Source organism: Wasmannia auropunctata, unplaced genomic scaffold (genome assembly GCF_000956235.1).
Source record: "Wasmannia auropunctata unplaced genomic scaffold, wasmannia.A_1.0 LD335987.1, whole genome shotgun sequence".
Lineage (NCBI taxonomy): Eukaryota > Metazoa > Arthropoda > Insecta > Hymenoptera > Formicidae > Wasmannia > Wasmannia auropunctata.
This window is the reverse complement of record NW_012026903.1, coordinates 1,533,465-1,556,233: the sequence shown is the minus strand read 5'-3', so window position 1 is coordinate 1,556,233 and position 22,769 is coordinate 1,533,465. Positions and strand designations below refer to the sequence as shown.

The 22,769-nt window shown below is 44.9% G+C and overlaps 1 protein-coding gene and 1 long non-coding RNA gene across 3 annotated transcripts in view; one reads left to right on the top strand and one right to left on the bottom strand.

Annotated features, from left to right (window-relative positions):
- LOC105454233 overlaps positions 1–22,769 on the top strand; it is a 206,387-nt gene that overhangs the window by 96,851 nt on the left and 86,767 nt on the right. The window contains exon 3 of the long non-coding RNA XR_974969.1: positions 1,802–1,886. This is a non-coding gene — a long non-coding RNA (uncharacterized LOC105454233). The remainder of the gene's footprint in view (positions 1–1,801; positions 1,887–22,769) is intronic.
- The window catches only part of LOC105454232 (nucleolar protein 4-like), a 67,469-nt gene that overhangs the window by 39,515 nt on the left and 5,185 nt on the right, over positions 1–22,769 (bottom strand). The window contains exon 1 of one of the 2 annotated variants that reach the window (XM_011696732.1): positions 8,714–8,755. The exons of the other annotated variant lie outside the window; for it this stretch is intronic. Coding sequence (XP_011695034.1) covers positions 8,714–8,722 — 9 coding nt within the window. The 5' untranslated portion in view covers positions 8,723–8,755. Of the gene's footprint in view, positions 1–8,713; positions 8,756–22,769 lie in introns of those variants that run through there. 2 annotated transcript variants of the gene reach the window in all.

Genomic DNA, 22,769 nt, shown 5'->3' with positions numbered 1-22,769 from the left:
CGAGAGTATCACGCGGACAAAAGGTAGGGGTGAAAGAGACGATTGACACAGCGTACAGGCCGGCAAGGGGCCGGGGGACGCAGGGGGTGGTGCGGTGATCCGCGCCGGGTCAGACAGAGAAAAAGAGACACGGGCGGGCAGGGATGGCGCGGCGCCGCGCTGCGCGCTAGCGATGGCTTTCGAGTGCACGCGTACGGATAAGGCTTGAACACGGGTCAGATAATTAATTCAAAAGGCGTCGATATTGCGCCTTCGAAAGAAACGTTAAGTGCTAAGATCCGAGTAATGAAGAGCGAATTGTAACGAAAGGAAACAAAGAGAGTTTGAAAAATCCCGTCCGCGATTTCAGATAATTAATACGCGCATGTTTAAAAATCGTTTTAATATTAGATTGCGGAGATAGTGTCACACAAGAAGGTAGCCCTCGATAAAAGTACTGTATTAATCTAGTTTTGTTATCGCATTGCCTAGGCGTATCTCTTTTATTGTCTTGTTATTGCAATAGCGACTAATGACAAACCGGTTTCAAGCTCGCTTCCCGAAGAAGCTGTAATGACTGGACGTAACAGTAATTACTTCCTAGAAACTGCAGGAATTAGTAGAAAATTAAAATGGCTTTCGAATCGCAGAAATGCACGTAATATTCTCAAAATCTTCTCAATCGTATTTTAAGTGTTACGTAACGAAGAGTGTGTGAATCGGCTTTTGAACTCACAATCCTGAAAAAAAAACTGTATTAAATGCCCATAGAAGTAATTATCTTTCTAAAAATCAAGAGAAAGAATTGACGGAATAAGTAAAATCGAATGGAATTGTTTGAATTAACCAACGAGTTCATAAGTATAGCAAAAGTCTGTGAGTTCTCGTAAGTTTTAACTCACATTACTGTGTTAAAATTATTGCAAATCCCGCGGAAGTTCGCACTTGGAACAAATCAAGGTATCAAACAAGCGTCAAATGGATACGCGATATCGATGCCATCGCTAGTCGCGATGCGTACGATAAATCTACAAAGTGTGCGAGCGGCGTGGAGGGAATGAGGGAATGGCGGACGGGTGGGCGGAGGGAGATGAAGACCGAGCGAGGGGAATCGACGTACGTGGAGGCCGAAACTCAATGAACCGCTATCGATTAGCTGCTCATTTCGCGTCGCGTTCGTGCGATGGACTCGTTAAACGATTCGGCCTTTCCTCCCCAACCCTTCCCGCCAACCACCTCCTTCTCCTCCTCCTATGCCAACATCAACACCAACACACCGCCGACACCCATACTTTATCCCGCGTTGCTCTTTTTTTTTCATTGCACGCCACTGCCGCCGTCCCGCGGGGGTAGTAAAGCGAATCAGCGGGGTAGTAGGTCACTCGGGATTTTCGAAACGAAAGACGAGTCACGAGGATGCGTGCTCGTTCAAGTGTTTCACGGGTGGGGAAAGAGGGGGGGGGGAAGTAGAAGAAAAAGGCAAAGGAGATCGGACGGGAGATTTTATAAAGTTCTACTCGTCGCATCGCTTTGTCTCTTCACCGATCTTGTCGACCGATCTCGATTCACTCGGGAGAATATCAATGAGACTCGCTAAATTAAGTTGGATTTTATCAAATGCTGAAGAAAGATTCCAACAGCTAAGAAGAAAAATGCTAAAAATATTTGAAATATATTAACTTTTCAGATTATATACTTTGGTTTAGAAAGAAAAATATATGCTTTTCAAATATGCAATAATTACAATTTTTGAAAAAGTTAAAAATGTTTGAGATATTTTTAATTGGAATAATTAACAGCTTTCCGAATTTTTGTTTTTCAGATTCGCATAAAGCACAATTTCGACAAAAGATGTTAGAATCGCAGAGGCAACGGTAATACTTCTTCAAATAGAAGCACTTCGAAAAGTACGTAAGTAAGAAAGGAAAATATATATTTATTTGCGTGCATTCCAAAGTTGGAGCAGGTGGACGATAGCTCCCGCGAAGAGCTCTTTCCAATCTCGTGCAACATACGTATGTAGCAAAGGCAAGACCTTGATCCGTGGGGGTCTCCCGTTTACAATAATACTCCTCACAGCGGATACAAGTTCGCGATCATCACGGGCGCACGCCCACGGGGCGACGGGAGATCGTTCGGCGGAACAGGAAATTTACGTAAATCGCGACTCGATTTAACGAGCGATCGTGTTCGATTTGGCGCGCGTCCAATCGTCGCCGGCGGCGCTTGGAGAACGTCCGCGACGCGGAGGAGCCGCGTCAGTCGAGCCAGCAGCGGCGGAGCTGCACTCGTGGAGAAGGTGGCAGGAGGAGAAACGAGGAGGATGTGATGGAGGAGAAGGAACACAGCGGGTGCGTGTCGAAAGGTGCGTTGTACTCAAACAAAGTAAGATATAATTAGACCGCGCGCGCGCGCGCACACACTGCGTTCGCTCCCGCGGGAGAACCCACGTGTGAAAGTCGCGCCTGGTACACCTCGGTCATCGCTAAAAAGATCTCCCGCGCCGATTCGTGCGCGTGTGAGAGAGAGACCGGGAAAATAATTGACTTTTTAGGGGAGGCGTTCTCTTCACATCACATCGCGTCGCGTCGCGTCGCGTCGCGTCCCGTCCCGTCCCGTCCTGTCCCTCCCAAAAACGCCCCCGAAATAGAACACCGTGGTCTCGCGACAAAGCGAGAAACCACGTCCCTCGTTGTCCTCCCCAAGTGATTTTCTCGTCGCCGATTTTTGTTCCTCAAAGAGAACAGCATACCAGATTTATGTAATGTTTTTTTGTACACGAAGAATATTATGACAATGCTTGTCTGGCTACTGACTGACGTTTATTACTAATAGCTCTTTGTCGGTAACTTTATTAAAGAAATATTAAAATCTCTCATATTTGATTTAAATATCTAAATCGCATTTATCGCTTCACACTCAAGGCACAAAAACATGGTTTGAGAATAATATAGACTCGAAAATATTACCTTAATCTACCCTCGATTTACTGAATCGATATTCCCTAAAATATACAGATATTAATTTTATGCGTTCAGAATGCGTTCATGCGATTCCACAATTAATGATGTAGGTTTCAATTTTATATCAGCGGCAGATTTCGCCAATAATTGATAGAAACAAATCAGACGCGTTTTTTTTTTCACGTGCGAAAATAAATATGCCAATATCTTGTTACGTTGAACGTTCGTGAACAGCTGCGCTGGCACCGATATGGTTCTTCCTTGAAATGGCTAAACGCAAAAAGCCCGGTATAACTGGCGAACGCGGAAAAAGAGATTCCGAGCGGAGACCATCGCAGACGCGCGGCGCCCTCGGCTGTACTCTGCAACCCCCGTAAATAATGGAGGCGATTAAGCGTAATATAGGGTACACACAGGCTATGTGCGCGCCGTAATATGGTACCGAAAGGGTACGATGCTTCTGGTATCGCCGTCCCCAACCCCTGTCATGAAAATAGCCCTTAGCGCCGAGAAGCGACGCGTGTGCCAACCTTTGCCGGGCATACAGCAAGAATATCGCAATATCGCAAGAAGTCATAGTGGCCGGGAGCTGGGTAAAATTGCACCCAGCGAATAGTGTTCCTTCGTACGATAGAGGCGCTCGTTGATGGATCGCATCGGTTTTGCTAGACAGTACATACAGAATTGTACATACTAAATCCGATTCGCGAGCTTTGTTAAGTTACTTTTGCTCATTTATAGCAAATATCTAATTTTCGGAAGTTTGGAAATTATTGGTAAGACTGTGTGTATACTTTCACCGATAAATCGTATTATTTATTTGCAGGAGAGGAACCTTTCACGCGGAATCCGTCTTATTACAGACATCATGCAGGTTGCTGTATTTGTATAGTAGCGATCTCATATAGCAGAATTAGGTCTAAATCAGAGTTAAATGCATCGAGTACACTCGAGCGTAGAGGTAGGAAGCCGCCTCGGTTTTTGTTCGCGCACCGAGGAGTAAACCGGCATCCGACCTCATTTCCACAGCGTTTCAAATCGCTCTCAGTCGCTTCCGTTCTCGGATCATCGGTTTTGCCAAGATTTCGCTTTGTTGTCGGTCGAATGAGAGCCACTGTCTCGCCGGGACTCATTGTCCGAGGTCTTGGCAACTTTAGAAGAGTGGGCGTTGCTGGCGGTGGTAACGGGGAGCGTCTGTCGGTAGTTCCGTAGATTTCGTACGGTCATCGTCCGTGTGCATGTGCGCCACACACACGCACTCGCGCGCGGACACGCGTATGGGGAACATGCGTGTATGCACTCGCGCCTTGTGCGCACAAACGCGCGCGTCCGCACGTTGCGTCGTCGTGTTCCAACGCGCGAACCCGTCACGCGGAGATACCTTAACGCGCATCTCGCACTTGAAACTTCCTCTCCCCTCCCTCCATCTCGATTATACATGCGTGCGATAGCGTGAATTCTCTGTGCGGAGTAATGTGCAATACGCGTTTGATTGTCTCTGTCAGAGACGTATGCGTACGTGTTCGTATGTATCCTAACACGTGCGCGTCAATGTGTGGGATGCACACACACGGAACGTACACATGCACGCGTACAAGGCTAACCTTGTGTTTTATGCCACATGACGTACGGTTTGGCTTCGGGCCTCGAGCTACGTATCGATCTCCTCGCGTTGTAGAATATACCATCCAGACCGAGTCGTCGAAGCTGCTTGAAAAAAAAATTTTCTCCACTGCCATTTCGAAAATCGGCTGCGAGGCACTCACGAGATTACGACCCGCGTGTGGGACGCGCGCTAAAACGCGCGTCTCGAGCCCGTGATCTGCGATTGACGACGATAGAAATATTTCGTAAGCTCGCAATTTCGTCGTGACGACGTGAAATTTGAGAGTGTGTGCCCGATGAGTAGTGTATCATCATCCGCTAATCGAGAACGCAGGCCGGCCTTACGTAAGAGGACTCGCGTGGCAGCGACTGGACTCGCGCGGTCAGCAAGCTGATTTTTGTGGTCAGGTAATTTCACGTGCGCGGTGATGCTACCCCTGGATATATGCGTATGAAAAGCTGCGGTGAGGAGATTACGTAGCGATTACATCGCGCGAACGCGTTTTAGCTATACCTTTTGCCGATAGCTTTTAATGCGTTTATTTTTTTTCTCCGCGTGTTGTACCCTAACTAATCGAGATTATTCCATTTAATCGCGATCGGCAATACGAGGTTATATTCAAAGCATCCCCGATTTTAGCCCCTCCCCCTTTCTTTTTTTCTCCGATGTTTCGTAAATAAAAAAAAAACTGCATTTTTTTATTTTTTCGTACCTGTCGCGCTCTTCTCTAATATTAAATTATCCGTAGATAAAAATATCAACGTTTGAAAAAAATACTTTCACTTTCCTCACAAATTCCCCCCGCTCGTAAATCACGCTTGACTTGTGTGTGTTTCATTCCCCAGCTTCACGTACCTGGTGTGTTCCGAAAACCGCTCAAACTGACGGATCGCGCGCGTGATGCTAAGTTGGTGTATGCTTGAAAAGCCCAATCGTCTAACACAGTTGGGACATAAACGCTGAATGATGAGTGCGACTGACGCCCCACCATGTTGAGTCGCATATACGCTTCTGACGCATGTACAAGTGTATGCGCAGCAATGTGGCTAACCCATGTACTCGAGAAATTTCTTTGTGATGTTCCATAGAATTTATTATGAACAAACTGTGAAGTAATTGTAATCAATTCTCGAATCTGTATGATTGATTGATTATTTAATCGATCAAATTATTTAAAAAATCGCACGAAATATTTTTTGCTACATACTTTCTGATTTAGTTGAAACTACAAATTTAAGTTGAAGATTAACTTAAACATAATTGAAGTTTTAATTCAATTACTTAAGTCAGACTGATTTAATAATTTAATATTTTTTAATAAAAATATCATAACAAAATTCATCCTACGATAATTCTATAGATATATTCCATAGCGGAATAGCTACATGAAAAGCAGCGACTGATTAAAGTACAGTTAAAGCTAATCGACATCGGTGGAATTTAATAGTTAATGGCACGGTTACCGCAGACCTTAAAGTCCCGTGACAGACGTAACGACTAGCAGAACGCAAGGCGGAAGTCCAGCGGAAATCGAGATGACTAGCGGATGTTCCAAATTGTGGATGAAGTAGTGCTATTTCCTCCATAAATCACTGGCAGGTATGGCCGAGCAAAACACGCACAATCAGGAATTAACGATCACGCGAGCTATTGAGCCCTTCGGATATTAGGTCTCCTCTACATATCGTGCATCATATATCTCGGCCGCAATCGTAATTAAACGAACGTTCATCGATCAACTGAATTATTTATTTTTCTATACTCGTACTACCGTTGTACGGATTAACGCGAAGATTTCTTTACCGATTTCTAACTTATAGCTTAAAGAGAATTTGCAAATTATGTTAAATTATGTCGAATTCAAATTTAGTCGAATTCAATCGGATTACGTTCCTAGCGGATCGAAAGGTTAGGTGTGTTTGCCGGTCTTCTTCGTACATGCGTCGCTTCACCCTTCCTTCACTCTGGAGGATAACGAAATTCAAAATCATCGATTTCAATTAGCCGCGAACGGTGTCTCCCGCTCCTGGCCCACGCGCAACGGCGCATCTCAAATGCAGCAGCATGCATCAACGTCTCGATAGTCACTACCCGTAGGGTTGCCGCAGTCGCCGGCCCGCCTGGCGACATTGCGCGTAGCACATAATCGAAATGCAAAGCGGATGCACGGGTGCGTCTCTAGATCGATGATATTAGGCGTGATAAGTTATCTCCGGGCTCGCCCCGTAATAACGGCACACCGCGGGACCGGTGATTGATGCACCTGCGCGCGGTAAGACACCGAGATCGCAATTCGCACGGCGCAATTAATCGCCGCTGCCCAGATTAAAACCCGCGGCTACGGAGACGTCGATGCTCTTGCTGAAACGCGCGGGGGGGGGGTGAGGTGAGGAGGGGGAGGGGCGGAAGGAAGGGCGCAGCCGTGGAACAGTTAGGACCTCCGGGCACCATTTGATTGTGACTTCATAATCGCGATACAGTACCACGATCGTTTTTTCGTTACAAATGACTTTAGATCCGTATCCGAAGTCGTTGAAAAACGGGCAATGGTTTTTGCAAACAGTTACTCCGAATAATTGCGAGGAATAAATCGTTTCCAAATTTTATCGAGTGATTACGAGCGAATGATTACGGCGATTGATCATAATAAAGCGGGGGAGGAGAGGGAGGAGGGGCGCGAGCGAGTTGTAGAGGGAAAGGTGAATTATTATGGCTACTCCCTCCTGGGATAATTGAGTAACCTGTTCGGTACTCCGTGCGAGGCTTACGTGGATAGGTAGTAAAATTCAGCATAAAAATCCCCTTTCAAATCACGCCCTATGACCGTGCGCGCCAATATTACGGGGCATTACCATAACTACCGCTGCATTATGGCAATTTTCAATTTTGCCGTGCTCTCGCGCGCGCGATCGACCCTCCTAAATGACTTCACTGCTACCACTACTGCACGACGAAAGAAAAATTCGACGGACGCAAACACGCGAGAGGAAAGACCGAGGGAGAACAAATCCGGAAAATCCGCGTCCCCCAGATCGGGAAAGAGAAATGGATTAAACGTTAACGCGTCGTACGTCGAGATATGTCCGATTAAATCGTTCTCCTCGACAGTCGATAAATCAATCTTAAATTACTCATTACCTTTCGTTTAGGATCGTAACGTGGAAGCTGCGTATATCTTTGCCTTTCGGAATTCGGACTTACCTGAAAAAGAAAAGAATAGGCACGGGTTAGATTGCGAAATTGATCCAATGTCAGTGTACAATTCTTTTCGACGTGCAATTTTACGTGCGAGCCCTTTCGAGCAAGGCGCAACAAGAAGTTTACACGGAGATGGATGTTTTTTTTATGATCGATTAGATCCATTAGGCGAAGTGAAAGAGTAGAACGACTGGCGGCGATTGGACACGATGGTTTTATCGCGAGATCGGGCTCGCGCAGTTGCATCCGAGTGTCTCTGGTAATAGTGCGAGATCGATTCGAGATTCCTTTGCGAAAGTAACGGCGGAGAAGGGCGGTATGAAAAGTCTCTTCTCGGTGGGTATTCCCCCCGGGGATGAAATTGTACAGTCTAGATACATCTTCCTCCGTACCTTTTTCATCCGAATTTATGCGGAATTTCAAATACGCAAAACATTTTTCGAAATTTTCAACGACAAATTTGTTACAAAAAAAATAACAAACAGAGAATCAATATGAAATATTTTAAATTCTTCCCTTTAATTTAAAAAACACAATCCACGCGGAACATACAATGTATTTTGTATTCCCTCTTTTATTTTCACCAATTTTCAAAGTATCATCGTTTAAAATCTAAAACTCGATATTAACACCCGATTGTGACTTCCGATTTCGATGCACGCGCGCACCGTTTTTTACCATTTACCATCGCCCTTTATTTTTCCACCTTTTAATTAGCGTCATACACACCGCGCCGCGCGCGCGATATCAAACCGGGCGAGAGAGAGCGGCGCTGCGCGGCGCACTCTTGTTTTTTTTCCCTCTCGTTCTTCCCCGCCCGTCATCCCCGCTTCTCGTCTCCCGTTTCCTCAAAGGACCAACCATCCGCCGGGCTTCTACTCCGACCTTATTTCCATGGTCGCCGTCGCGTCGCATCGTCTCGCGAGTTTTCTGCGAGAGAAGAGAGACCGACTTCCACGAACGTTACCTCTGACATTCGCGAAACGAAATGCACGATGCGTCGCCGGGAAAGAGATCGAGCCACCGCTGCCGCATCGGCCGCTGGGGGCCGCATCGTAAACTGACTCTCGATGAGATTACACCGCCACTGCTGCTGCTACTGCTGCTGCGTTACCGCGAGAATTCGCGGAGAGAAAAGTTCGCGTGCGCGCGCGCGAACGCAATATATGGAAAGAGAGAGATTACGTCAACTATCCCACACACAGAAGCGCGCACCGAAATCATTGCATCTCGAAAATCATTTTCGAAAATCATTTTCGCAAACGGCGTTTTCATGCAGCCGCATGGATACGGGCGCGAGCTTTTGTTATCACGGTTTGCAACGAACAATATTAATTCTCCCTGTACAAAGGGTGATATTTTACATTCTCTATTAATAAGCTCGCGCTGGATTTCAATAATTTAACCTCGGTATGGCCAAGTCCCGCTGTACTGTACGCGTCGCCGGCATAAAGCGATTTCGTTCACGAAAAAAAAACCATGCAACAAAACGGATAAATAATAAATAAATTTGTTACCAGAGTTTTAGGAGTGTCATTACTTAATACGAAGTTGACACTCTTTTTTTTTAACTTCGTAATTAATTACTTTTAAGTTGTGAATGTTTTAAGTTGTACTATTAATCCGTAATTACAAAAGTGTGTATCTACATACATATATAGCAGGATATTGACTTGTAGATTGTAAATATATCAAATCTCCAAAATATCGAATCGTCAATCATTCTCGCGTCGTTATAGAAAATAAATAATATCCTAAAAAAAAAATATCTAACAATACATTTTTCTGGCTTTAGTTCCATTTGATTAACACATTTCGACATTTTGTGGAAATTTGGTAAGATGGAACAGATGAAACTTCAATGAACGCACAATCGTGCTACTACGAGAGCTGAATTAAATTGTATCTGTCATGAATTCCATTCGCGCCATTTACTCAGAATTACCGACGAGCAATTCGGTGACCCAGTAGCTTCAGTTTTCGATCATTAAGAACGAGCGATGGACTCGATAATGTGCGCAACCCTTTCTACAACCCTCAGTTACTGCGCTAAATTACAGGCACACACATATACCCTCTTTTCGTCTTTCTCTCTCTCTATCTCTCTATCTCTCCCTCTCTCTTTACGAATTACTCGCAATGAATAACCATTACTTAAGTGCAAACAATGCCAGCGACCCAACCCAACGCGCACGCAACTGAGCGCGCAGTTTACACACGCGCATGCAAACACGGATGAAGCACAGGGAGGGAAAACGAATTCACTCGAGGAGGCACACCCGTCGAAACGACCTCGTACCCTGATGGCGCGCACGCAATCATTTTTCGATGCATTAAGATTTATCTTTAGATACAGGTATACGATGTTCCAGAATCCCTGTCTAAGTTAATGATGTTCCTTTATGTGCAAATTGGAAGTCTATTTTTGGGGAAGCTGCAGTCAGGGAAATTATCTGTTGCAGTTATCATGTTTAATATAATCTCGTGGTTAAAATTGCAAAGTAAAATTTGAAAAACTAGCTAAACTACAGATGGAGCAAACTTTGACACCTGCCGCACACACGCGCATATACATCCTTTAATAACGTGAAAACTCTCGTAGGTCTCGATTGCACACCTAGATCGGTGAACGCTACTAAGAATTCAATTAACGGTAATTATACGGTGACCCATCCCTCGTTACTTTTCCTGGCGCTCTTTTCCCAACCCTCCGCGAGCTCCCCCACCCATCGCCGACGACTCGGCCGCAGCTGCAGGTGCATTCGCATGTGCAAAAGAGGGGGAGGCAAGAGAGAGTCCCTGCCAGAAAGTTTGCGCAAAGTCCCATTTGGGGTGGGTAGACTCCCCGCGCCTCCTTTCATCCCTTTCATCCCTCCAAGCATTCTCCCTCGTTTCTTTCAGACCGTCTCGAAAAGGAGGTTTGCATTTAATGCCCGGCGGAGGGTCTTTAAGAATTGGACGTGGCGCTCGTGGGTGTACACACGACTGGCTAATTGTGTGTTCGGAGTTTTGGGGTTACGGCGAGGTTAAAACGGCGCTTCTATACCTGAGCCTACGAAATCCGACGTTAACCCTCGTCGTTTGTAGATATTCTGAAATTCTCTATGCCAGCACACGGTGCAATGAAAGGACTGCAACGCAGACTTTTCTGGGCAACTTCGGCCGCATATTTAATCTCCTGGCACCTTTTCAAGAATACACTGCCTTTAAGTAGGCGCCACGTGAGACAAATTTTCACTTCAAATGGGCATTTTCAAAATTGTTTCAGCATTTCCATTCCACTTAGTTAAGATACGTTAAAAAGTAGTCAAAATTTTATTGAGATTAGTGCATACAAGATAAAAATTGAACGAATTTGGTGATGAAATAGGGAATAAAATTAATTCCATTGATTTCCATCTTTTAAATTTTTTAAAGATGTTTATCAAAGGGATGACAAGAATGAATATCAATTACAGGTATTTTCAGAATATCGTTGTTATATTGATATCTATACAAGAGTAATGAAAATTAATTCAATTTTCAAAATAGAGCTATCATTTCATTCTTGTGAGTGGAATAAATTGCGTGTCATCAATTTTTTGCTAACACTTAATATGATAATAGATCTTCACAACAGTTTTCCAAGACGTCGAAGTTTGAATTAGAGAAGCAGGAAATCGGTGCTTTTTTTTACCGACGTTTTTTTTTGTTTTAGTTAAACAATTTTGGCGTATGCCCGTCAGTATGCAGTTTTGAACGTACATATGTCGGATGAACGAGCAGTTATCGCCGGTAAATTTCGACGCGCGCGATATGTAATATCAATTAAAGCGTGCACCCATAACTATACTGCGCGAGGGGGGAAGCCCTTGTCGAAATACCGTAGTGAATATTTTCCAATTCTGTGCGCAGTTAGAGGGGAAAAAAATCACGAGAGAGGCGAAAAAACGAGACAAAGATGGAAAATCAGATACAGAGAGAGAGAGAGAGAGAGGGCGAGAGCGCATCCGTTTTTATTGAGTTTGCAAAAAACATATTCGTTTTCCACGTACTTCCGCGAACACCTTCCGCTTTCCCCTTTTATCCCCTTGCTCTTTCTCTCTCTTTTTGTTTCTCTCTCTTCTGGCAGTGACGTTCTATCCGCCGTACCATCCATGAGCAGAGAGAGAGGAGGGAGAGGGAGAGAGAATCCACCCACAGTGGGGGAAGATAAAACAATTTGATAAATCGTTCGTGGCGCGAGGGGTTGCGTCGTCCCTTAGCCCCGTGTCATTGTGTACCGTGAGCTATATCCACATCGCTATACTCGTTCGGAAACTCGTCGCGGGGTTAACCGTTAAAGCCGCGCGGCAACATACCGTAGATAAGTGTTAGGTATCAACTTGTTGCATTAATTACAGCGGGAAGGCTATTAGCCATCGATTCGCGCGAGACCTCGCCTCTCTATTCTATGTAGTTACCTCTCTTCCACCAGTTCCTCGGTTCGGTCGCGCGCGCGCATTGTTACACACACACACACACGCATACACACTTGCAAATACGAATGGCAGGCACGATATCAGACACGGGCCGCGGATCCTCCTAGACTCTTCGCATCACTCTACGTTGCGGCGCAACGGCACTCAAGTGCGATGCACCGGAAAGTACATGCGAGGACACGAATGTATCCGCGATCAACATTGAACGATACACTGGGGATCGAGTCCTTCCGAACGGACTGAACTTCGTTGCTCATTCCATTCATGAAAAAGCGATCTGTCAATCGTACTCGGTATTTATCATTCCTGTATGTATGTAAAATAACTTTTACATACACACGCACATATACACATGTGTGTGTAAGCTATATAAAAAGTATAAAAATCTGTAAAAACTTAAAATTGTACAACTAATCATTACATCGTAATTTATCAAATCGCTCTGCAGTTCAACAGCAGATTTGCATCAATTGAATAACTTTATTCATATTTAGCAATATCTCGGTGAGCATTTTAGCAGAAAATTTCGTCTTTCGTATAGATCTCGCGCTCGTGCGTGCCGAAAAATTCTGCTTGTTTTTCCAACGCCGCGCGTTGTTCGCTTCGGATGCACTCTGAGCAAAAGGAAGGTGTTTGCAGAAGCGGATACGTGAACCGGAAGTGGTCGGTAACGCCGCGTCTGGCTGCCGGCAATTACGCGGACCCACACTGCTATCCCTATCAACTCAACAACGTGCGCGAGTGTAAATTCTCGTGTGTATTTAGGTCCCCAGTCTGGATTGAGCGCGCGCGCATATATGTGTGTGTGTGTGTGTGTGTGTGTGTGTGTTGTGTACGTATGCATCTATGCGCACCAACACATCGGCCGGATGAAAAGAAAAAAAATAAGCGCGCTGTTCTCTCTCCTTTTTTCCCTCTCCTCCTTCGTCCCGTTCGGTGGTCGGCTCACCTTGATAATGCAAGATATCACGCAAGTACACGAGTAAACGCGTGCACGCGTTTCGTATACGTGAGAGTTTACGGTAGGAGGGAAGTGAGGCCAGTAGGTATCCGTAACTAAACACTCGCCGTCTGCTCTCATACGCGCGGTCAGGCATAGTGAAATTAATTATCCCGCGCGTTGCCGTCTTCATGCCCGACCCCACAAACCCGCAAACGTTCCGCCTACGGAGGAGCATCCATGAATCGACGGAAAGACGCGACTTTTGCGTCGTTGACTTTTGAAATTACAGAATTGATCGTGCCGCGGCCACGGTATGGACAGGTGGATCCATACTTCGCTCGTCGCGCGAGTGCTGGCATCCGCCGTGATATTTCCAGCAGAAAAATCATCCGCGGGGCGGAAGGGGTGTACGTGAGGATTTCTATAGACAGATATTCCTAGGACGCAAGCCAACCCTCCTCATTTCCCGAATGCCAGCAGCATAGAACGTTGACAGGCCAACGTTTCATTACAAATGAGAAAGGGAACACCGATGTCCGTGGTATCATTAGCGCGATCGGAGTCGGTTTCCGCGAGTCGGCTTGTGCCGACGTGTGTGCATATACATGCTATCGAGTTACGCGGATAAATTCGAAAAGGTCGATATTTTGAAATGCCATCGCCAGGGGTTGACCGGGGGCTATTTTGAGTGTGCCGTACGTAGCTATGTAGAAAGAGAGGAGAGAGTCCGAGAGAGAGAAGAGAAAGGGAAGAGAGAAAGAGAGAGAGGGGGGGGGAGAGAGCGCCCGAACACACCACCCGTCAATAATCCGCTGAATAAACTATCGTCCACCCGCCCACACGAGCCACCCACCCGTCCGCCACACAACTCCACTCAAGCGCCACGTACAGTCGAGGCATATATCACACACACGGGGTCTGCGCGTGCCTGTATACGATCGTGGGTACTGTGCACGCACATACGATAGGGTACGTGCTAATATATGTACCGCAGAAGCCCGTCTGAACGGACATACGTGAGCCCATGTGTGTGGTGTAGTATGGTGTGGTGTGGTGTGACGTGATGTGGTGTGGTGTGGTATGGTGACGCGAGGGAGGAGACCGTAAACTCGAACAGCGCGAGGTAGTCACGAGGAGAGAAGACGCGACGCGATGGCTACGAACAGTAGGATTCGGTACATTCGAGATAAGAAACACGATATTGCATTCTATATACTTAAAATAGATCGAAGTTTATTAAATGAAGTGAAAATATTTTATTAGGTTTGATAATTAATAATAATTAATAGTAAAACGATTTCACGCCTCGTCTCCAAAGAATTACGAAAATGATTCAATCAGAATGATTCATTCTGTTAAATACTTTCGATAATATGAGGAAACGCAATAATTTTTACGAAATTCTCTAACAAATCGTATGCCTCTTACGTGCAGCAAGAAGATAAACTTCTCGTTGAAAATAAAGAGTATCTTGCAAAGTCTGTCTGTCTGTTTTAATAAAGCTTCCTCCCTTGTTCGGGCTCGCTCGTCCTTCGCAGCCACGCTGGCGAGTCACCTATATACGCGCGAAGAGCGCGATGTATTATTGACACCGCAACCCCCAATGTAGCCTGCCACCGCCAACCCCTCTATGTGCGCGCTCCCTTGTTCGGAATCGGACAGGTATATGCGGCATACATGCACACGCGTATATATATGCGTCTGGGCGTTAGTACCGGGTGGCAAGTTGCAAACTGCACGGCCACCCGTTTCTCGCCTCTCTACGCGGCGCGGCATTTTTGCGCGCACGAACTGTCAGACGAAATGGACAATGTCGTATAAAGTGCGGTCATTATGCGTCGCGGCGTTTAACTCGCCGCGCATCGATTTTCTTATCGGAACGTCTCGCGTGTGCGGCGAGAGAAAAAGAAACTTTGTGTCTCTCTTTCTCTCTCTTTCTCGCGCGCGCGTTTAAAAGTCGCTCAAAAACTCGACGTATTTCCCCGCCGGTTTCTCATCTTTAACTCATAAATTAGTCATGTGGCGTTTTATCGCGTGACAACGATCGCGACTCGATCACTTTGACTCCGGTTATCGATTACGGGAAAACGCTACTTTGTGCAAGATACTCTTTATTTTATCGCTGACTCGACGCCGACGTATTTACATGTATGAAAAACGCTAAATTGTGCAAATACCTAAGCCGATAACATATTTCTTGTCAATTACGAAGCTTGAGGTAGGTCTGAAATTCGGTAGCATCTCCAAACCCTTTCAGACCTCCAGGCGGTCTCGCGGGCTAATTTGCCGGATCATCTCAGTTACCTCGGCTCGCCCGTTGCATCTCGAGGTGCCGGGAGCAAGCTCTCAAGCTTACCTCGCCGTACCTACGCACATGAATAATGAAAATCCACGAGACTGGGTATAATTACCAGCGGAGCGTCGCATCCGGTCTCGATTCAGACGATCGTCAATTTTCGGGGTAATCGGCAAATCCGGTCGACTAGGGTTCTGGATATTTTCAGGGACAGATTTAATTACGCCGGGGAATCGCAGACCCGCGTGAAGTGGTGAGGAGCGAGGGCGAGGTAGGGAAGGGGGGAAGAAACCAGCGGGAGAAACGCCGAAGGAGAAGAGAATGACGACGGCGGGAGGGTAAAGAGATGCCAGAGATCCCTGACTTCGGTGCCTATCTTTGGATCGGCTCCGCCACCCCTTAGCGACGAAGTACGGTACCTACGTCGATTAGTCGGAATTAACTTCCAACGCGCGCGCACTCATGCTCTTCGTACAACCCAAGAACCCTTCGCTTGGCCCAGGTCCGGGACCGCGGATTACCTGACGATAAACGAATTCGCTCGCCGTTAATTGACTTCGGGGTGGGTAATCACGAGTGAAACTTTCACATCGCGCGCGATCCGCGGGCGAGCTTGATTGGCAGCGCGGCGGCGGGACGGAACGCGATGGCGAGAGGATTGGAAGAAGAGTATGAAATTTATAGGACCGCCCGTCTGGTCCCGAGATGTGTGCGTTTGACTTGAGATCAAATGCATTCCGTTTCTCGCGCGACGAAGAACGGAATGCTTAATACGATCGCATGTAAGGACAATTCTCGTGTCTTAGCCAGACTTATCTTGCTCTCAAAAGTAAGAAAAATATAATCGTATCGCTTGGTCCCATCGATAATTTTTAAAAATCCGAATTAATCCACCAACAATTTTTTTTACAGTACCTACGATCTAAGATAATCCATTTCACAATGCATTATTCGATTACATCAGAAATTTCAGAGTATTTATTATATTTATCTATCGTGAATACTCGAAAAATTACCCGTTATATTCTCTTTCGCGAGAATTTCAGATATCGGCAGTATAATCTGTCTCTCGATCGCTGATTGACTGCAAGCGTGAAACGAATAGATAATGGTGCATTTTTTAATCTTGTATAACGCAAAGTCCGTCGTATCATCTCGCAAGCGTAATCGAAAGTCATCATCGATGATTCAGACACTGCCGCCCGCTGCCCGCTTTTGTTTGCCAAGACGTTTCTCTGAATGTCACGCCAGGTACCGTTCCACGAATTTAGTACAATGACTCGGATAGTTTATAGATCCTCGCAGCAGGTAACCGTTGACCGTTCAAAAAAGCCAAGAAGCTAATTCAAGAAATATAACCATTATTTGCTAAATAATTGTGGTCACATGTTTGTTCGATAAGTTAGGAAGAATATAGCTTTGTCGAGTTTGAAGAAGATCCTTTATATAAATGTCTGAAATGTTTGAAATAGCAATAGAAATAATAATAGAAAGATTAGCAAGAAGATTCACGAACATTGTGAAACATTGAAGAAATTATTTGAAAATATTTGGTCATATTTAAAATAAAACCTTCTAAATTTTTGTACAATAGAAATATATGTATAAAACAAACCTTAAACTTATAATATTTTTATTTTAATATTTTCAGTAACTGATCCTTTGCAATTTTTTCTTATCTTAAATAATTTTTAGAGAAACTTTTTACATAAATATTTGACAAATATATATCAAATAGTTTATTAAAATCGTTTTACTTTGAATTAATTAAATTTTTACAAACTTAAAAAAAACTCATCCAAAATATAATTTTTCTTCATAATTTTATTTTATAGAACAAAATTATTTCTTTATACAGAATTAAATTTTGTAATAGAAATCAAATAACTTTTTTTTTAATCCATAGAAAATGTCAAAAATTGATATTTTTAGTGAAATAGAATATTTAAATTATATGACTCAAAAGTAACAATCTCTCTCGATGAATCTTTTAAAATTATACGATCGATAAAAATAAAAATTATATTATAGATATTATACGACAAATTTAACATGTAAAATATAAAATAAATTTAAAATACGCAAGAAAGAGATATGATTTATCGTATATGGAAAATTAAAGTTCTCTTAAGAAAAGTAGGGATATCCGTCTCCTAACGTTTTCCACCGTCAAATTTCGCGCACCGTACGACAGATTTATTTTAGACGTGTGAATTATCAGAGATCCCGAATAATTCACGAGAAGCCACAGAGTGAAAAGACCAGACACGCGTTTCGTCGCGGCAAATCGTGTTAGATGGATCGATATCGCGACCGAAAGCAGACCGGATAGAGATCGTAAAGCGGCGCGTTATTAAGCGCGCGCGCACGAGACTGCGATACCGGATTCAAATCGCCCCGACCCGCACAGAAGTCGTTTGCGGGTTAAGCGAAATCGCGAAAGTACGTAATCGCACGTATAACGGAGGTAGTGTTCGCTGGTCGTCCGCATACATGATACGCACACGCCATGCCCGCACGCACGTACGCGCATACGCACCGACGTTTCTCGTCGGGAGAGCACCGCAACGATAAAAAGCACACGAGCGCATCCGTGGCTTCTTCTCCTTTTTTATCGTCCCCTCTTCCTCTGGCTATCATACGCCCCTCTCTTTCTCCCCTCTCTCTCTCTCTCTCTCTCTCTCTCTCTCCGTCTGTCTCGCCAACGATCGTGTGTGAAGAGCGGCGTGTACGCGCGCGCGTGCACTCCGCCTCGGTACGGTACGGTCCGTGTGCACGTGACGATTGCAGAAAGAATACAGAACGCGTTGCATGTGGACGACGACGTCGCGGACGATGCGGTGTACCTTGACACGGATGGCTCCCTGAATCACCCGGCGGCTAGCAACAAACATCACCTCGCGCTATCAACACACGCCTACCGCCTAACACAGCGCGTGCATACACACGTATGTGCGTGCATGCGTGCGTGCGTGCGTGAGCGTCCGCTCGCTCGCTTGCGCCCGTGCCCGTGTAAAGCGGTTGACGAACGGCCAGGCCGGCGACGTCGATAAGCCCATCATCAGGCTGCCCGGCCTGCCGACGACTTGGTAGGAAATTCCATTTCCTCCGATTCGTGTCGCGGTACGTGATTCCCGGTTGGTTGGTTGGTTGGTCGGTCGACGAGCGAGCAAGCGAGCGAGCGAGCAAGAGGACAATCCGGAGACATTGCCTCGTTGATTGCGCGGCTCTTTCCGTGATTTTAACGCGGTACATGGTACCTAATCAAGTCGCTGTCCTCACACGTATACGATAATAATTTCGAAGATAGATCGATAAATTTGCAATAGATATTCTTCTTGGAAAAGTTATTGATCATCGATTATTTATCTGTCGACTATTATTTTATTTATCTAGATAGCACATTTTTTAAATTAAGACGTAAACTACATTTTAATACGATATTGGACAGAACGAAAATAGTTGATAAGAATAGATGACGTATACGTGAAAACGTGAAGATATAAGGAGACTAATCGCAATCGAAGATAGCGCGTGATGAATTAGACATTACGAACGATATTAATGAATTAAGATGAAAGATGAAGGTGTCGGTTTTCAAAAAAAGATTAATGAATTTTATTCATGGTTCCGCGAGGCGTTGACACAAAAGAATAATAGTCGAACATATGCACTCTACTTTACAACTCGAAGATCGTCGGTAATTACAATACGACAGTCCCGCATCTTAAGTTCATAATCGTCGATACAGCAAAGTGTCCGGGAGTCCCTTCGAACTTCATTCTCAGGGAGAGTAATAAAACCCGCGCGGTTTAAAAGGAACGAGAGTTTGGCAAAACCAACCATCGGGCGTGTAAATTTGCCGTAATTTTATCGACCGCGTGGCCATAAATATTTTCCGTTGCACCGTCCTCTTTCTCTCGCTACGCCACGCCGTTTCGGGGTCGGTAATATCGGACTGTTCTCTTGGCTCCGCGAAGGAAAAGATAAAAATAACCGTACAAAGAAAGCACGCTTGCACAGCGGGTGCTAGGGTGGGTATATGGCGATCTCCGAGACGTGAGCAGAGAGAAATCTCTCTCCGTGGCCATGGAAGAGGAAGGACGTGGGGGCGTGGTTCGAGCCGAGTGCATTACTGCGGAATGCACTTTTGGAACATACCGCGCACCATTTTCGGGATAACGTCTCTCCGTGCCTGCGGAACGGAAAGGATCAAGGGGGAGAGGGGAGACGAGCCCGTTGATGTTCAGGTGCGGATGGTGAGTTTTTCATGGTTTGGCAAAAATTACAGTCGAACAAACGGGCATTAAACGGAAAATATATTTCCCTCTTATTTCATGCGATACATAATTGTAGGAAATGGAAATACCTTCGAACTAAATTCTGCAGAGATTGTCGACGATCGGAGAATGCGGAAACTTTTAAGGGCGGCAGCGAGGAAGTCCCAATTCCGAACGTATCTTTTACATTTTTGTGCTCGGGTTCGATTCCTTTTATTTTCCGTGTACTCCGAGACCATCCACACAGAATGCGCAGCCTCATAACGGGGGGTAAGAGAGGGGGAGGGAAGGTTTTGGAAAACGTGCACGAAATGTGTTGCGGCGCATTCGAAGGACCCAGGTCAAGATATATTTGGAACGCTTTCTTTACCGGCGTCAGGCAGGCGGCCTTAAAAGGGGGTGAGGTAGACCCACTCCGTGGGGAAGAGAAGAAACGGGGTGAACGAAGAGCCAGTTCGCCTCTGCCTTTTCTCCTTTCCTTTTCTTTCCTCGTGTTTTTGCCGTCTTGCTCCGTCTCCCGCTTTTCTTTCTCTCTCCGTCCCTCGTGAAACACTTTTCTCTTCCTCTCCTTTCTTTCTTTTTTTTTCTTCTCTCCTATTTCCTTTCCAGCTCGGTATACCGAACGGGCGCACCGGCGCACCCTTATTGTCGGTTCCAGGCACCAGCATACCTGATCTTATGGGAAATCCATACTAGCCCTTCACTTCGGTGGGAAGACCGGAGGGTTGCCCTTGGACCAACCTTCCTCTCCCTTCTCCCCCGCTCCCCCCTCCGTCCACTGTTCTCTCTCTCTCTCTCTCTCTCTCTCTCTCGCGCCGACTCTATTCTACTCGAGACTACACGATCGCGCTGGGACAACCATAACGAGGACATGCTCTCGATGCAAAAAGCGCGGCGCCATTCTGCCTTTCGCGTTGCCGCCGCGAAACGCGCTATAACGATGTTGCCACGATTAAGCAAGAGGCAATAATTCGGATTTCTCTATATATCTCTCTTCCGCTCTCTTTCCTCAAGGGCGTAGTTATTTTAGAGCAGAAGTGAAGCGTTACCTCGTTTCTAATGTAAAGAGAAGCAAAAAGGAACAATAAGAAGCAAAAAGGTGTATTCTCAGAGAGGAGAAATTTTTTACTTTTAGAATTTTATTTAAATATAATCCAGTGATTTTTATTGTCAATTATTGTAATCGATTATCTCTGTTGGCAATATGTTCCTCTTTCTAAATTATAATTCTAATTACGATGTAGACGGAGGAATAATTCTGTTAATCAAGATTAATGTTCAAATGATAACGCAATCGGTTATTTATATGTAAAAAATAATCTGCGAGATAGGTAGACCTCGGGTAAACATATTACTATTGCCTTTTACTTAATCGCCTCCACAATGTACGTTTCAATTAATTGCGAAAAAAGTAGGGATGTCAGATATACATCCAGCTGTAGAACGCGAAATCCCGAGTACGACCTTCGTAATTGGTAATTACCCCCGCTGATTTTGATGACGATTTATTATAACGCTACGTTTAATTGCGATATAATTGTTGCGTTATATGAAAACACAATTTGTATTCCGTGGTGTCATTATTCGTCGATGACGTTGTACAATGGCAATATTAATTTCACCGAAACATCATCAAACTCGATGTCCTGTATGACTCATTCAAAACATTAAGATATTCTAAAAAAAATTTTTTTAGAGATGCTCTGTACTATCTCTCTAAGATTTTTATTTTTAGAACATCTTAATGTACTGTAAGAGCCGTAATTGTTAACATTTCGATAGGAATGCAATCTTTTCGACAGAGATTATTAATATAGAGATGAATTTAATTTTCTCGAGAAAGAAACCGAGTCCAAATGATGAAATCATTAAAGATAGCAGCAGATGGCGAAGGAGAAAGAGACGTGTACGTTACGCAAATAGAACAGTCAGCATATCAAACATAAACATCGATCGTCTAAAGGGTCCCTTTCGATCAACGAGATTACCGTTATGCACGAAAGCGTCTTACGTTCGTACGGGCCTCCGGGCCTTTGCTGGCCTCGCCGCGCATCCCGTAATTTAGTCCCTTAACGAGAGAAATCGCACGCCTCATTAGCGCTCGCTTCCAGGATTCCACATGCCTTCTTCCGCCGCGAATTAGTGAATTCAAAGGCGATCATCTACCTGACGTACTTCTATCGCATAATAACATACGTCACGTTTATCTGTTCTTCTTGCAGTCTTGTGATACGTGATTTAATTTTAAAAGAATAGAAATCATTTTGCAAATTCTAAATTTCTAATTTTGAATATTCAGAAGACTGATAATTACAATTTCAGTTATTTGTTTTCATTTATTTTTATTTATGTGGAGGATAATAAAAGAGTATTTATATTTATCACCTGTCTCTAGAGATGCGTAAATATATTATCGGTTATTTCGACGGCCAATTTTTCGGCTGTTCCGTCAAAAAAAAAAAGCGTATGGATCAACATTCAAACGTCACGTATGACAAGCGCATGCAGCGTCGATATAACGACACGTGAATAATGACCATTGGGGGCGATCTCTGATTTCGCCCGATAATATAACATCGTCGGTCCAAGAAGCGTTTAATTGAATAGCCGCTATTCGACGCGAATTATAAACATGATTATTGCGGTGGCTCGTGCGCGGCAGTTTCATGCAGTTTCGCGGCCGCGAAACGCGGGGGAATGGTCGGGTTAGATTAGCGCGCAAGGGACGAAGGATGCACTTATACTGATTAAAAAAAGAAAAAAGCGAAAATACTTGTCGCCGGAATGCTTTTAACGAATTAATGCCCTCCCCCTTCTTCCCCCTCCCTCTCTCTCGTCCCACCGGCACTTTTGCGATACAATATTTACTTTTGCTCGGTAAGCTCGTGTTTGCTCGCGCGCGCATGTGTGCGGGTCCTACGCTGCTTAAATCATTTGTCGCAATTTAATAAAATGAAAAATAAATACAAGTAACGCGCGAGCTTTAATTGCGGCGTTAATTATCCGCGCTCACAGAAGTTCCTTCCGCTGACTTAGGGAGTGAC